Source organism: Podarcis cretensis (assembly GCF_951804945.1).
Source record: "Podarcis cretensis genome assembly, chromosome: 1".
Lineage (NCBI taxonomy): Eukaryota > Metazoa > Chordata > Lepidosauria > Squamata > Lacertidae > Podarcis > Podarcis cretensis.
In genome coordinates, this window is record NC_137170.1 from 137321444 (window position 1) to 137338606 (window position 17163).

General features: G+C 40.8%; 1 protein-coding gene across 19 annotated transcripts in view; it reads left to right on the forward strand.

The window, feature by feature from the left end:
- The window catches only part of LRRFIP1 (LRR binding FLII interacting protein 1), a 104942-nt gene that overhangs the window by 23197 nt on the left and 64582 nt on the right, over positions 1–17163 (forward strand). For all 19 annotated transcript variants that reach the window (XM_079976389.1, XM_079976391.1, XM_079976398.1 and 16 more), the window contains exon 2: positions 14208–14294. In XM_079976389.1, the coding sequence (XP_079832515.1) occupies positions 14208–14294 (87 nt within the window). The remainder of the gene's footprint in view (positions 1–14207; positions 14295–17163) is intronic.

A 17163-nucleotide genomic window follows, 5' to 3' on the forward strand; every position in this document is an offset into this window, starting at 1 on the left:
CAAATTTATCTGGGCAGACAATTTTCAGAAGGACAGTCCACAGGGCATTATGCTTCACAGTGTCGAAGACTGTAGTCAGGTCGATAAACGTCGTATACAGGGGTTGGTTTTGTTCTCTGCACTTTCGTTGAAACGGTTGAGCAGTGAAAATCATGTCCACTGTCCCCCTTGAAGGTTGAAAACCATTTTGTGATTCAGGAATGGTAGCCTCAGATAGTGAGGAGATGGTTTGCTAAAGATCCTTGCAATAATTTTGCTAGCAAAGAGATGCCCCGATAGAACAGATTGTGGAAACTATAACCTTTTTAAAAAAGGTTGATAATTTTGGCATCCCTAAAGTCTGCAGGGATCTCCTCTCTCTCTCCCAGATTTTTTCGACGAGCTTGTGAAGTTGTTGTGTAAGTTCAATTCTGCCCACTTTGAAGATTTCGGCAGGTATCACATCAGGTCCACTGGCTTTGCTGTTTTTCATTTGGTTAATAGCTGTACACAACTCTCCCAGAGTTGGAGATATTGCAAGCTCATCTCTAACTTGTTTTTGCGGAACTTGTGAGAAGACCTCGGCAGCTACAGGGGAGATGCAGTTAAGGAGATGCTGGTAATGATCTTCCAGCGCAATGCAATAGCTTCTTTATATTTTAGAAAATGTGGTACCATCTGTTGAGTGTAGGGGGCATATGCCATGATTTATTGGCTCATAGATGGTCTTTGTGGCTTTAAAGAAACTCTGCATCATGAGTGTCAGCTAAGTGCCTTTTTCACAGATGCCTAGCACTAGAGCAACATTTTCACTGAGAGCCACACTGACATCAATATACTTCTCTGATCAGTCACTGCCAGTTCAGACTCCATTAGTGTATATCTGAAGTTAAGATATTTTTTTTGTCCCAATGTGCATCACTTTAGTTTATACTGAAGCATGTTTGCCCATTCACCAACTTTATAAATTATAGCTGAATGAATTGTACTTAAGGTTGGTCTGAAACATTTCATTTATCATTAGGTCAATAACAATTGGCAGGTGTGGTATGGACTTAGTGAGCCATTAACTTTAGCCCTAGTTGATGCATGTTGCATGAGACCTTCCTTCCTGTGGTACTTAAAAAGTTTTTAGAAGGAATGTTACATTTTACTATTGTACTTTTAATTTAGTAGTATATTATGTCCAGTTGTACTTAAGGAAACAGGCTTTGGACCTGTTCCAATGTTGTTAGTAAGGGTGGAACCTTGCTTGAGCACCACTTTCCCATCCCAAAACATGAGATGAAAGTAACGCCTGATCCGGGCTCCCACTACATCTTATCTGAACCCTTTTATCTCAGTTATCTCACTTAGAGAGAGTATACGTGTGAGATAGCCTTGCTCTATATATGTGCACTCAACCTCTTTGATCTGTGGGGTTGGCACTGTTACAGGTGCCACTCAATATCCATTCTGCAAGTGTAAGAAATGGGTCTTTTAGTGGCAGCATCCATGCTTTGGAGCTCCCTGCCTGTCTGGCAGGTGCCTTCATAGTACTCTTTTATGGACCTGCTTAAAGCACTATTTAGGCAAGCTTACTCAGATATGTAGGATGTTGATTTGTATCTTAATCTGTTTTCATAATCTGTTTTAAAATTTAATTACTCTCTGAATGTTTTAAATCATTGATTTAAATTGTTTTTACTGGTAATTTTATTGGTTTTTTTAATAAACAACTTTGAGGTTTTTCTTACAATTAGTGGTATGTAAGAGAGATGAGCACCGCAACCCCAGAGTCATCCGCGACTGGACCTAATGGTCAGGGGTCCCTTTACCTTTATCTAAACATTATAAAATAAATAAATAGGATCTGTGGGCAACTTAGTGGGTATATTGGGACCTATAACTAGCTTTACAGGCTATTGTTAATTATGTGCAAAAATGTTGGAGGGGTTGCTGTAAATACTTGAGACTGGACTATATACCAGCTCTCTTTTGTATTGAATTCCCTGCACCTGATCTGAATGATGCTTCTGTATACATAAGATTGGTCCATGCTGTTCTGTACTCATGTTCTTTGATCACCACTGTGCTTATAATCACTATTGCCTATTGAAATTGTCACCTCAGCAGGCTTTGAGAGAGTGGGATTATCATAACAATAAATACAGAAGGGCATTTTAAAGGGCCTTAATCAAGTTTGATTTTTGTGTGTGTGTTGTTCAAATCACTTAATTTAAATTGCCATATAGCACAATGAGAGACTCCCATTCTGTTCTTGTTGATAACCTCCTCTAGGATAACAATGGCAACAGGACAAAATACATGAGAACTGCACACTTGTAGATGTGTTGGGAGTGTTTTGAAAAATGTCCACTGTTCAAAAGAAGAAGAAGCCTCCAATTTTGCTGATTTTTATGCCCATTTAAAAAATGTTTTTTGTGCACTTGTGGAACAGCAACAGTAAACATTAACATCAGCGTTATTCTAAAAGCATTGCATTATACTGTGTCACGTGCATGGGAAATCTTAATACGCGTTTCCTGACAGGCACAGCTTAGATTGAGAGCTCTGTGGTTGTCAAATGAAAAAGTATGCATAAAGAGCTTAGACTGTATGGCTTATGCTTTGCAATGTTGAACTGCTTTCCTTCAAAGTTACTGACGCTTATCTGCTCCTAAAGTAGGTGCTGGTGACTGACTCCATTTAACACACTGACATATTTTATATAGCTTGTAAATAGGTTTATCTCCCTCTCCTCCCACAACAGCCCAGGCATAGATACCCTGACAAGTTTTAAATATTCTCCTATTCTCCTTGGTGAGCATGAGACAAGAAGAACCATGTGCATCTGTGGCATGTGAGGAGGAAGGAGGCATTTTAAAACTGGGTTAAGCATATGCTGTCCTCCTGGGAGGGCCAGGCTGGAAAGGAATGAAAGGGGTTGAGAAGTTCACAGTACTGGCATTTCTGGTTTGTGGATTAGCAGAGGTGGCTAATCTCTTATTTGCTTCAGTATGAGCATATGAAATTCACCCCAAATGAAATAAAGCCAACACATTGAATTAATTTTGAATAGCACCCTGGCAAATGCATTTCAGTGCATTTTACAGAATGTATACTGCTCTGTTTGGCATCCTTTTTATAGCTGAAAATTTTTATGATTAAATTTTAAGTAGGCATGATATCTAAAATAGCTAGAGGCCTGCAACCAATGAATTGGTTGGTTGGTTCCAATGAATGATTGATTCAGTATCCCACCCCAGTGCTGCAAGGCTGGTGGAAATGGTTAAGTTGTGGGTGAACATATCAGATGAAACAGCGATTCTTCAAAGCAGCTCTTTATTTGTAAGCTGGGACAGAACTGAACTGAACAGCAAACAGCTCAGCCGGCCTGCTTTTATAGGCAGCCAGCACAGCAAGATGCGGCCACCCTCTGAGCTGAGCTGAATCACAGAGCTGAAACACTGAGCGAAATCACAGAGCAGAACCAATTCAGAGCTGACCGTTCTGGCTAGAGCACTGTGTTCCATCCATTGCCCTCTGTGTTGGCATCGGGACCATGGCTTCACTCGTGCCTCTACCGCTGTTTGCCCCAGCCTCTGAATCATGGGACTCCGCCTCTGCCTGGTTCCGGTGGTAGAACGTATGGCGGGTAGCAATCTTGGACAGCTTTGGTGCGTAGTGGTTGCGGAGCTTCTCTTGAATCGTGTCCCACGACTCTGCCTGGACTGCTAGAGGTGCAAACAATGCTCGGGCCATTGCGAACACTTCGGGGCCACAAAGGCTGAAGAAGAGGCCCCGCTTCTGCTCTATATGCCCTCTTGTCAGCTCATTTGCTTGGAGGTAGCAGTCGAACCGAGCGAGGTAGGAGTCCCATGATTCAGAGGCTGGGGCAAACAGTGGTAGAGGCATGAGTGAAGCCATGGTTCCGATGCTGACATGGAGGGCGATGGATGGAACACAGCGCTCTAGCCAGAACGGTCAGCTCTGAATTGGTTCTGTTTCGCTCGATGTTTCAGCTCAGTGATTCAGCTCAGCTCAGAGGGTGGCTGCATCTGGCTGTGCTCTGATGTCCATCGATCCCATCCTCGTCACCATTGTTAAGTTGTGGGTGAACATATCAGACAACACAGCGATTCTTCAAATCAGCTCTTTATTTGTAAGCTGGGACAGAACTTAACTGAACGGCAAACAGCTCAGCCGGCCTGCTTTTATAGGCAGTCGGCTGTCAACATTGTAGAAACAACAACCCAGGGTTTCCCGCCTAAAGTAACTGACGTGGACCTGAGTGAAAACTGCATACACGATACTCCTGGTGGCCAGGGTGAGAACTTCATGATGGCTAGAAAATGCTCCCTTCTCTGCAGCTCTACATAAGATTGCCAGCTCTGGACTCTGAAAGTGCTGCTCTGCGCCTCTGACTCCCTAGTCCAAGTTCCCCTCAACCATTTTTTTCAAATTCTGATCTCTCTAGCTGACTTTCCTTCAGACTCCTGTATATCATTCCAGTCCTTGCTCTAGCTTTTTCCTTCAGCCACCCTTCAGCTTTTGCTTTAGCTCTCCCAGACAAACCAAGAGTCATAAACCATAGGAAAAATCTTAGTTACAGCTCATAGTTTGGAGAGAGCTAAATCCTAGGTACAGATGAAGCCTTAAGCAAAACCACAAGCCTGGGTTCAGACAATATGATAAGCCCTGCAGTGTGCTTCTCCATAAATCTGTTCTAGAGGGTCCTTCCATCCTCCAGACCAGATTTTTGGGACAGGTGAAGGAAAGAAGTGTGCATGCACACGAAAGCTTATACCCAGAACATACTTAGTTGGTCTCTAAGGTGCTACTGTGGGACGCGGGTGGCGCTGTGGGTAAAACCTCAGTGCCTAGGATTTGCTGATCGCATGGTCGGCGGTTCGAATCCCCGCGGCGGGGTGAGCTCCCGTCATTCGGTCCCAGCTCCTGCCCACCTAACAGTTCGAAAGCACCCTTAAGTGCAAGTAGATAAATAGGTACCGCTTTATAGCGGAAAGGTAAACGGCGTTTCCGTGTGCTGCCCTGGTGCTGGCTCGCCAGCTGCAGCTTCGTCACGCTGGCCACGTGACCCGGAAGTGTCTTCGGACAGCGCCGGCTCACGGCCTCTTGAGCGAGATGAGCACGCAACCCTAGAGTTGGACACGACTGGCCCGTACGGGCAGGGGTACCTTTACCTTTACCTTAAGGTGCTACTGTATTTTAATAAATAAATTAAAATGACAGCTCTGGCACTGATTGGCTTTTTAGAATACAATCTGATTGAAGAAAGGGTTTCTCTCTCACTTAAATAGGAAGCTTACTATTTGCTGTAAGTGGACATTAGCTCATTGTTTAGTAAGTGTGTGAACAGAAATCTCAGAGTAACTAACTAACTGAGTGAGAGTAATTCCTAATGTCCTAGTGAAATGTTATTCAGCTGAGGTGAGGCTTCACATTAGCGTTGCCATATTTCAAACAGTGAAAATCCAGAAAAGTTGTTGAGCTTTTTTTTTTTGCCCAAAGTTGTTGAGCTGGTTGGCACATTAGCAGAGATTTTCCCAGACATTTCAGTGATTTTCTCAGGGACACTGCTTTCAACTGCAGTATTCTGGATATGTCCAGGAAATTCCAGACGTATGGCAGCTTTACTTCACATGTTTAAAAGAATCTACTCCTGAGACTATGCACATGTCAGCTATTTTATTTATATATACCCAGTTGTGAGAGCAGTTAAAGTGTCTGGATTTTTCAGCACTCTAGAGTCTAAAAATATTATCAAGATTGTTTTTCCCATCTCTCATATTTAGCACAGAGATTCTATATTACTATTATTGTTGTTATATACTATTATATTATTGGTTATTGAATTTCTATACCACCCTTCATCCAAGGATCACAAGGTGGTTTCCAAAAGAAAAATTAAAAAATGCATAACAAAGGCAAAGGTTGTAATTTTTTAAAGGCTAAATTTCAGAAAAATAGGATTTTTAAGATTTATTGAGTTATAGTAGTTTACAATATTTGCATCTAACAACTTCTATGCCTACCCAAAAATAACAATCAAGGATATTCTTGTGTTCCAGTTTGCTAGTGGGATGAAAATTTGTTGTGTATCCCCTGGATGTGGTTTTAGAAGTCCCATTTCAAATAGAAAGAAATCCAAGGTCTAGCTTTTAATATAGTTTGGTGGGGGGGAGGGGGGCAAGGTGCTTGAGAAGGTGGTAGCTGGATAGCTCCAGGCATTTTCAGATTAAAGTTTAAATTCAGATGCATACTTTTGCACTAAGGCATGGTTTTGCGTTCAGATACTTGTAGGCATCTCTTTCAATATGAAGAACATACACTTGATGCATTTTGGTTTGCCTACAATATAGTAAAGCTTCTAAGTGGAAGTAAATTCAGGATCCCTGCTGTTCTGGGACATCTGCATTAAATACTTCTGCTTTCAGTGAGTAAAATCCAGTGGTGTCTGCCCAGCAGTGGAATGAAATGAGCAGCATTGGCACAACAGGTTCCCTTCACCTGTCCCAAAAATCTGGTCTGGGGGATGGAAGGACCCTCTAGAACAGATTTATGGAGAAGCACAGTGGCTATGGGGAGCAGCAGCAGCAGAAATACCATCTACTCTGAAAGTGGGTTATCACCCAGTTAGCTTAACATCTGCATTTGCATGACTTTACACTTGACATAGATTTTATTTCAGGATTAAATGTTGTTTACTTTGCTAAATGAAGATTACTGCTCCAGCAGCTTTCCTTTCACTAATTATAGGTAACCTCTATATTGAGATCCATCTATGTTTCTGTATATGAATTTTTGGAATACATCTTTTTTAGTAATCCAAATAGTTAAGTATTTGGCAGGCATTGCTTTAAGTAGTTTAGTAATTACGCAAACAGTCTCCTTAAAAGGGTGTGTTTGTGTGCAGGCTATAATTCATGTTGTGAAATCAGTGTCGGACTGAATGTTCAATATTAACTCTTTGTCTGAATTGTGAAATGAAGTTAACATCATAGTTTTGCTTCTTTTTATCCCTTCATTACCCAAGTAATTGCAAGTTATGGGAAACAGAATGCACACAACTCCTTAATAACTAATACGTTTCATTTTTAAAATATTGATTCTCTTAAATAAAAATGCTTCGCATTTGTTTAACACTTGCATTTGCAGCTCTTGGAATACTTGCATTATCTAGTTGCAATCACAACATAAACTCTGTATGGGAAGACAATGTTATTATCTCCCATAGCACAAATGGTGTGGCAGGGGCTGAGGTTGAGAGAGAACGCTTTCCATAAGACCACTAGTAAGTTTATAACAGAGATGAGATTTGAACAGGGGGCTTGCTTGTTTGCAACTCAATCTCTTACTCACTGCGCTAATTATCGCTGTTTTGTTGGCTTTCTAGACAATATACCTCTGGAGCAATGTAAACTGAATTTTTAAGTCCACCTTTAGAAATAATTGGATAGGAAATGTGAGATTGATATAGATTTATCTATACTTTTCAGAATGGAATGTCACTGGGATGGGAGAGATGGGATAATCTACTATAATGGGGCTTTAAATGGAGGGGCTGACTGCCTTTCTCAATTTAAGTGGCCAGGCTACAAGTAGACTAGTCCTGTTTTGCCAGTGATTTGCCCAGCGAATCAGATGAGCACAGTGAGCAACTAAACTCCAAATGCCTAATGACTCATAGGCTGTTGTGGAGAACATTGGGCACTATACTAAGTCTGTTTGCATTAGCTTCAAGTTAAATATTTGGTCAATGTTTGTTGCAATTTTAGCACCCTGAGTATGTGACTGATGAGTTGAATAAGTCAGAGATTGTCTTAGATCATCATTTAAATATTTCACTTTATTCTTAACACGGTTTTGATACTGTAATCTCCCCTGAGAGCCATTTTTTCCTGGCTAAAATGCAACCAATCAATAAATAAATCAACACTGACTTGCTGTGAGTTGGTATTTATCATTATGAAGTCTTACCATATTAAGTAATCCATAACTTGTTTTGTTTTTCTCATAATCTGCTGAAGTCAATGAACTATTTTCATAGAGATACATAATGTGTATCTCGAGCAAAATCCAAAGCTCCTTAGAAATTCTGATGATTTTTTGCGCAGCCAGGAGGAGCAGGCCATATCCCCCTTCTCCGTTAAATTTCTCATGACCAGAAGCACTTGGAAGAAAGTGCTTGAGATGTTGTTTGTTGTTGTTGTTGTTGTTGTTGAGAGCATTTATACCATGCTCTTCATCCATAAAGGCTTCCAGAGTGGCTTACATACAATCAGTTTAAAAAAGCAAACTCAGGCACAAATTCTTAAGTAGGAGCTCTTTTAATCACTCAACTGGGATAGAAACAGTTCAGGGGCACAAGGCATCTGATGGAGCTGGTATTTCAATAAAACTAGTGGAATGACCCTGCTCCTCAACTTTCCTACTGAGGCAGCCTGATGGCATGGCTACTGCCATTACATTTTGGGTGGTAGTGTGCTGTGTGAAATCATTGGAACACTACAGAAACAGTGGGTGAAGAGGGAAGGCAGGAGCTGGGGCAGCCAGTCTCTCCCTATCTGTCTGCAAAGGGATGCTTATTGAATTACAGTGAGGAAATATAAATATTGCTATGAGTGTTAAGGGTGTGTGGCTTTTAAATATAAATTGTATGAAGTTAATTAAATCTGTTAGCAGTTGGTTTGAATGTGATTTTTTAAAAAGGTAAGAATGCTCTGAATATTTCTGAAATCAGCAATTTGTGTGATTGTTTTTATTTTAGCTGGGGTGCAGGTGGCGCTGTGGGTTAAACCACAGAGCCTAGGGCTTGCCGATCAGAAGGTCGGTGGTTTGAATCCCCTCGACGGGGTGAGCTCCCGTTGCTCGGTCCTTGCTCCTGCCAACCTAGCAGTTCGAAAGCACGAAGTGCAAGTAGATAAATAGGAACCTCTCTGATGGGAAGATAAACGGCGTTTCCATGTGCTGCTCTGGTTCGCCAGAAGCGGCTTAGTCATACTGGCCACATGACCTGGAAGCTGTACACCGGCTCCCTCGGCCAATAAAGTGAGATGAGCGCTGCAACCCAAGAGTCGGTCACAAGTGGACCTAATAGTCAGGGGTCCCTTTACCTTTACCTTTTATTTTAGCTAATAGAATAAGGACCCCCTTCTTCATGCCATCAACAAGCAAGCAGATCAAGTTAGGTTATTTTGTTTGGATGTGTGCCGGAAAAGTGAATCAACCAGATGACAATGCACAATGAAGAGTGGCTTGTTTAGTTTGCATGGAATCACTTGAGAACCTAATCATAAGAGGCTGGTTTGATTTTGAGCCAAGCCTGTCACTAGCAACCCTTTCTCCATAAATTCCCATAGAGAGTTGCCAGGGCAGACAGAGGGAAGAGCTCTTCTTCTCCTTAGGCTTTCACTTTTGTAGGGTCCCCTATATTCCAACTTCTAAACAATACTTAACTGAAATGGGAAGCTTGCTTGATTTTGGTGAAGCTGAGAAGTACTGCATGGCTTTCAGCAATCCTCTTGTTCTTGCCATCTGTCATACAATACATGAACAGTCAATACTAGCAATGATGACAATAGGATGTTTGTTTCCCATGCCATAATTAGGCCCGTGTATCTTAAGAGAGTACATTTTGTTTGTTTAAAAGCTCACAAGGAGCCATTGTAATTGCTGGCAGCAAATCGGTATGGGCACCGAACTGGCCAGGCTAGAAAGTGAAGAGGAAGCAGAAACAAAGTAGGAATCTGCCAAATCTCTAAATGTGCGGGCTTTCTTAGGCGAGATAGATATTTTTGTTAGTGCTATAAGGCCTGAGCAAGGTTCTAATCTTTAGATGGGCTCAGTTGCTCAAGCAATAGGTGAGTTGCTGCAGGAACAAACTGCATTTACTGCTGATGATACCAGTAGCTAAAGAAGAAACCATCAGGTTGAAAATGTACAGAACCTCCAAATTGTAGTTCAATATCTGTACATAAAAAGCCATTTTCCTGGGTTCCCACAGTTTTCATATGGTCAACCCAAAGATGCTGGTATGTGTGCATGAATAATATGAACATGTTTCCATTGTTTGGATCTCTGTAAGGTATTTGACATACTGTACTGTTGTTGGAAATGAAAGTGAGAAATACACTTGACACAGGCCCTACTCGGGTGGTTGTATTATTCACAAATGCATCCTTGCAGAATGGGATTGCATCATATTTTGAAACTGTCAGGAGACCCTGCAGCTTGGTAGAATTAGATTGGAATAATCACTTACCATTTCAAAGGCTTTATTCATGTAAGAACTACTTACAGGATGAGTAGAGATGAGAGAGAAAAACAGCAAGCATCTGGTCTCAACAAGTTGGAGGAGAACAAAGAAAATGGCTCAGCTTTTAGATGACTTAGACATAAAAGGTAAAGGGTAAAGGGACCCCTGACCATTAGGTCCAGTTGTTGCCGACTCTGGGGTTGTGGTGCTCATTTCGCTTTATTGGGTGAGGGAGCCGGTGTACAGCTTCCAGGTCATGTGGCCAGCATGACTAAGCCGCTTCTAGCGAACCAGAGCAGCGCACGGAAACGCTGTTTACCTTCCCGCCGGAGCCGTACCTATTTATCTACTTGCACTTTGATGTGCTTTCGAACTGCTAGGTCGGCAGGAGCAGGGACCGAGCGACGGGAGCTCTCCCCATCGCAGGGATTCGAACTGCTGACCTTGTGATCGGCAAGTCCTAGGCTCTGTGGTTTAACCCACAGCGCCCCCCACATCCCACTAACTTAGGCATAGAGGCTTACAAACAAGTGCTGGCTAGATTGCTAGATAAAACAGTGCTCCTTAAAACTCCAGATAAGGAAATACAATTGCTTTCTTCCAACAGGGAAAGCACAGGACAACACATGAAAGGGGAATCAGATGTGGATTCTAGCATCTGGAATCCCTCATTGTAATCTAAAATTCTGCAATATGCTTAAAAATAAGTGCAGATCGTCAGTTATGGAAGATATGATGGTAACATAACAGTTTGTTTGCCAGGCTGTATTACTGTGTTGAAGCTGGCAGAAGTTTGGAAAATTCATGGGAAAGCTGAATACTGTTGCTAGGTGTTGTCATCCCAAAGCTCCTCAAGTTTTCGTTGGTTTTTTCTGCTTCCCTACCAATTAAGAACTCCAGGCAGTTGGTTGCTTGGCAACATGTTGCTTGTCTGGGCAGCATAAGTCATAGTGCCAGGAAAGAATTTATTAATGCAAGCAAAATTTCAGTAACTAAAAAATTACCTATTTTGGTTTTCAGATTCAGGGACTACAAGTTACTGGTTTTGTTTCTACTCCTATCTGTATCATCGTGGTTCACATAAGTAGCCTATAGTATTATCTCTTAAAGGTGTGAAATCTTTATTAAGTGGCCATCTTGCTTTTCTGGACCTGAATTAGAATGGCACATATCAACCTGATTAACTAATTTGGTATATTGGATGTCTGAAATGCAAATGCCTCTCCCACATAGCTGGGAGAACTTGGTTCATGGTATGAAGTTTGAAGGCTTCACAGAGGCTTATGGATCCATAGTTCATTCAGGTCATCCTATTATGCCCATTGGGGGTTGGAGCAGGGAGGGTTTGATTTGTGGAAGATGCAAAAATGTCTGGTGACTCCAGATCATGCCATGTGTTGGTGGAGAGGTTGCAAGGAGAGTCTACTGCTGCCAGGATTCTTTCTCAACCGATCATGGTCTCATTTTGAACGTTGGTGACTTGCTTGCTTGGGTTCAATCCTCTCCGCTAAAATCTGAATGAATAGTTTGTTAATGGGATCCAGGAGCCTCCCTTCTTGTCACTAATTGGGAGGGAAATATGTTTGTTTGTTTGTTTGTTAGTTTGTTTGCTGTATACCGCCCTTCATCTGTAGATCTCAGGGTGGTTCACAAAATACATAATAAAAACAATTACAAAAATAATACGAAAACCTCTTCATCCCCTCCCGCAAACACATTTAAAAGAACATAGGATGTTAGTCAGCCCAGTTCCTGGTTGAAAAGGAATGTTTTCACCTAGTGCCTAAAGGTGTATAATGAAGGGGCCAGGCAAATCTCCCTATGGGAAAACATTTCACAGATGGGGAGCCACTTCAGAAAAGACCTGTTCTCATGTTGCCCCCTCCAGAGCTCTTGTGGAGGAGGCACATGAAGAAGGGCCTCAGATGACCATCACAAGGTCCAGATCAGTTCATATGGGAATCGGAGGTCCTTGATGTATTGCGGTCCTGAGCCATTTAGGTCTTACAGGTTAAAACCAGCAACTGTAACTTGAGCATCTTGGTCATGCTCAAGTTACAGTTTTCTCCAGTACTGGCCAAGTTTTTGAGATAAATCACATATTGGAGTTGATTTGGACATCCTGTTTCAAGACAATGCAGGGGAAATACTGATGGGCAGCTTACCATAGGATAGTTTTCTACCATGCTGTTTCTTGGTAATCTGTAATTACTACATATGTTGTACAATCTCACTGCCTTTTTGCCATGAATTTCAGATGTCATTAATTCTAAGAGTTATTTATGTTCTGTAACAATTTAAAATACTTTAGATTTTTGAGGCATTTTCAGAACAACTTTTAAAAACCTAGATGCTTTTTCAAAGCTATATTTTAAGAAGACCCCACCCCTTCCCTGAACAGGAAAATGTTTCACTAAAAACATTGTACATGTATTTGGAAACCAATGCAAACAACTATATAATCAGAATGATGGCATAGCAAGAACATAATAAGCCATGTATTCAATAAACCCAGAACTAGAAAATAGTGGCAAAGTGTAGCAATAGGTAGAACATTTTCCAAGCCACAGTAATGGCAAATCTCGGGGAGGATGGGGAAACCTTTCTAAGGAAGTGGGACATAATCTGTCATAGTTGGATTTTTCCATAGCACTTTTAGCAGCATTTAAGAAATGAGTCAGCTTATCCTGTGTAGTTGTTGTATTTGCCCTTAGAAACAAGGGCTTCTAATTTTCCAGAGCCGCTTCCCCTCACTTCAGCCTCTGATTAATCTCCTTTTTGTGCTAGGGATTGGTGAATTGTCAATGTATTTGCCACTTAATGTGACATTGAAGTTAACTTTTTAAATTAAAAGTTAAACTTTTAATATATTGAAGTTTAATTTTATCAAGCTGCTTGGGGGAAAGAGGTAGAAATAACTTCTGTGAATGATCAAGACTGGCTTAATGTTCAAAACAAAATATCTGTTTTATGAACGCTTGATTTTGCATGTAAGCAGATAACGCCCATTAAAATTGAAGCAGGCATTCCAAATAGTTAATAATTACAATGGTGTGCTAAAAGGCTTTCAGTGGAAACATGTAGCATATTTATATGTGGTCTATTTTTGAAACATGGATGCTGAGTGAGTTGAATCAGTGCATTTATTTATAGATGTAGTTGCTGAAGGAAACCTGTTTTTCAAGTCAGCCTTTTCTTGCATATTACTTAGGCACTTTATGTAAGGGAAAGGTGAAACTAGCTTTGTAGTTGTGAATTCCCCAGTTATGTACAAAGGAATAATATCTTGTCAAATGCCTCATAGACAAAACTCATATATAACCATAATGTTTCATCAGAAAGAAAAACCCAACAGCAACAGTATTGTTTTATTAGGACCAACTAAATTGTCTCTACATGATAAGCAAGATTTTGAGTTCACAAAACAAAACATCTTTTGGCTATTTTTACAAGATGAAGGTAGGGAGTGGTTACTATTCTCATATCTGTACTGTAATTAAAGTGCAAAACCTATACCGGCTAGCTAGAGCATGTATTTGAGTTTCCAAATGGTTCTCCTTTGCTTTCTATTTTGTATTTACATTTACAAGTGACTCGTGTCAGGCTAAAGGCCAATCATTGCATCTTTTAGAAATGCCCTTGCGTTACTGATGATATGGCGTACTTTTATGCAAACCTTGGAGCTGTAATAGTCAATGTGTGGTGTCCTCCAGATGATGCTGGACTCCAGTTCCTGTCATGCCTGATCTGGAGAGCACCACCTTGCCTATCCCTGCCTTGGAGGGGCTAAAGGTATTCTATTGGATGACAGAACAAGCAGGTATTGAATACTACCAGTGACTAATGGTGAGCATTTTGCGTGAAAGCTTGTTGTTTGCCTACATGTACTTCCCCTCCAGCTAAGGCATGTTCTGCAAGTTTAAACTATGTGGAAATATAGCTTTATTCTTTTTTTCCTTTATGGTAGGCTGAAGCGAGGCTTGCAGCAAAGCGTGCAGCACGAGCTGAAGCACGAGAAATCCGAATGAAGGAACTGGAGAGGCAGCAAAAGGAGGTACGTTAAAGATATTGAGTTGTCTTTCTCTGCAGCCCCAAAATTACTTCTTAACCACAGTTGGTGGTGATTGTAATAAATTTGTTTAATGAATGGAAAATAGATTAAATGTGTGTTAATGGTTCTTCTTGAATATTATTTACTTATTTTGTGTAGCCAAAGCCCTTACACAAAAGATAAAATACATTACTCAGTTCTTTTTGTAATAATGTAAAATAGAAGAGCCACAATTTTTTCTTTTGAACTATACAGAATTTCCTGTTCCTTAAGATATGGGGGAGGGACCTAGGAAAGCACCTTCTTTGGTCTGAGTATTGTTTCCTTCTCACACATCACTCAACTGAAATGAAATAAAAGTAGCATTTGCAACCTCGAAGTAGAATGGTTCTAGCTCTTTCTGCTTGACAGCTGGAGAGCTATTATTACTTTTGTGTGTTTGATGAATTCAGAATCAATTTGTGCATGCTTACTTGGGAAATAAAAGCAAGAGGAGCATCTCTTGGGCTCGTGCACAGAATTGGCACACCGTTCTAGGTCAATGCTGGCAGTGCCCGCAATAGTCCTGTCCATAGTTTGTATTTAGTCAATGGGTAATATTTTGAAAGCATGCTCTTTTAAGACTACCGTCTCAGATAGTAATAGTAACTGGCCTAAACAGCCTTTCCTCTACAACAGTTGCTTCTATCTGAGTGGAATTCTCCTTTGTAAACTCCACCAGAAGATTTACACGTCTGTCAAGGGTATTTATATCCACCTGCTGTGCTAGTCCTGAGTAACAGGATTTCCTAAACAGCAGTAGAACAAACTCATAGTCCCTGGCAGCAGTATTCTTCCTACTTGTGCTTTCTAAGTGATCTGTGTCCTCCTTCCTAAGGGACCTAAGTGAGCAGTTACTGAAAGTGTGGCTGTCTCTAGGTCCCTCTAGATTCCACACACCCTTTGGAGTCCTGTCCTGAAATCTGGTGTTTGCTTTTGTCAATTCCTAACTGCATCCTGACCAGTAAATGGGACTACTCTTGCCTCTCTATGGGTGTTGGTAAAACATCCAGTTATGTGTTGAGAACTTAGATGGATTAACACTAAAACTATATCTTCTTCCAAGCGGATGTCGTTCTTGCAACGATTAACAATGTTCAGTTTCACATACAACAGTAAACGGTAGTTTAAAAAACATGTGCTGGTTCACATGTAATACTAAGCCAGGACTCTGGTTTGTTTCTTCCTTGTGCAGCATGAGTCTGCGCACCAGCATTATGCTTGTTCGTGTTAAATTATAATTTATTGATTTAGCATTGTGTATGAACCAGACCAACCTCTGAGCAGACAATTATCCAACTGGCTATCTCACAACTGGCCCATTTAATCTTACATTTTTGGGTGAAACCAAGTACAGTATAGCAATTCTTAAGTTTCTGCCAGAGGCAACAATCAATCGACAGTGCATGGTAGAAAGAAATTCAAGGAAATATAGTTACTTGTGACTAAAACTGTGCATTCTGGAAATGCCTCTAAGCAGAGTTCACAGTATTGCTTTTAATTAATGGCTGGTTAAAAAGTGGCCTGGATACAGAGTATTTGTCTATAAATCACCAAGTAGTTTCTTGTGTGTGTGTTATATTAACTGCATAAAGCAAAAATGTCAGTTCTGCATCTCTGACTCTTGATACAAGGCGTACAGCTCTCATCTGATGTGACACAGAGAGGTTCCTGGGCCTTGCACAGCCCTGGTATCACATGGGGGTGTTGTGGGTTTTCAGTTCATAACAGAGAGAGAACTAGCTACAACTTCTTTTATTTCAAAGTAATCTTGTTGGCTGTCTAAACTATTTTTTATCTAAAAACAATTGTGTGTGTTGGTTATTTATTGTTTTCAGAAATTTTAATTGTTAGTTTGCATGATATACTTAATTTGTTTCATAAGTTTCTATGTTTAAGACAGAAAAGTTATTCCCAGGCTAGTTGGACCCCTGTGCTTATATGAAAATCCAAGCAACTGTCTTGAGCACCACAAAATACCAATTTTATAGAATAAAATTTGACAGTGCTCAGAATGTCCCCCAAACATATAAGAATAAGAATATTTATACCCTGACCATCTGGCTGGGTTTCCCCAGCCACTCTGGGCAGCTTCCAGCACACATAATAAAACGTCAAGCATTAAAAACATCCTGATACAGGGCTGCCTTCAGATGTCTTCTTAAAGTTGTATAGTTCTTTATCTCCTTGACATCTGATGTGAGGGCGCTACTGCCGAGAAGACCCTCTGCCTGTTTCCATGTAACTTCACTTCTCGCAGTGAGGGAACCGCCAACCATCCTGTCAACATCCTTGACAAAACACTACTCCTCCAAAAGAAAGAAAAGACAAAAAAAGCAGACACAGACACGCTGGGCAGTCCTTCCCAACCTGGCAATCAAAACAAAGTTGGTTTGGGTAAGAAGGCAAACACCAGTCTGTCTGTCTAGGGATGTCAGGCACAGGCAAGGTGGAGGGTCTGTTTCTTAGCTGGAAGGCTAAGAAAGCTGAAACCTACTGTTAATGGGAAAGTGCTTAATAAAAAATAACATAGTGCTTGTATATTAAAGGATACAGTGTGAAGTATTTAAAATTAGATCTAACATGCCTGCATGTAAGGTTGAGGGATAAAGTAGCCAATTATGGGGGATGGGCAATGTGTATTTTATTGCAACAGGTCATGTTTATATGCTTCCCTGTTTCCCAACAAGTTTTGTTCATGTTTTAAAGATAAGCTATGTCAAGTTGTTGATACACCTGATATGTTTTCATTTCGCAACCCAGTGTGATATCACCCACTTAGGTTTTGTTGTTTGTTAATAGGGTGCTGTATTAAGGTATTTTTTAGTTTGTT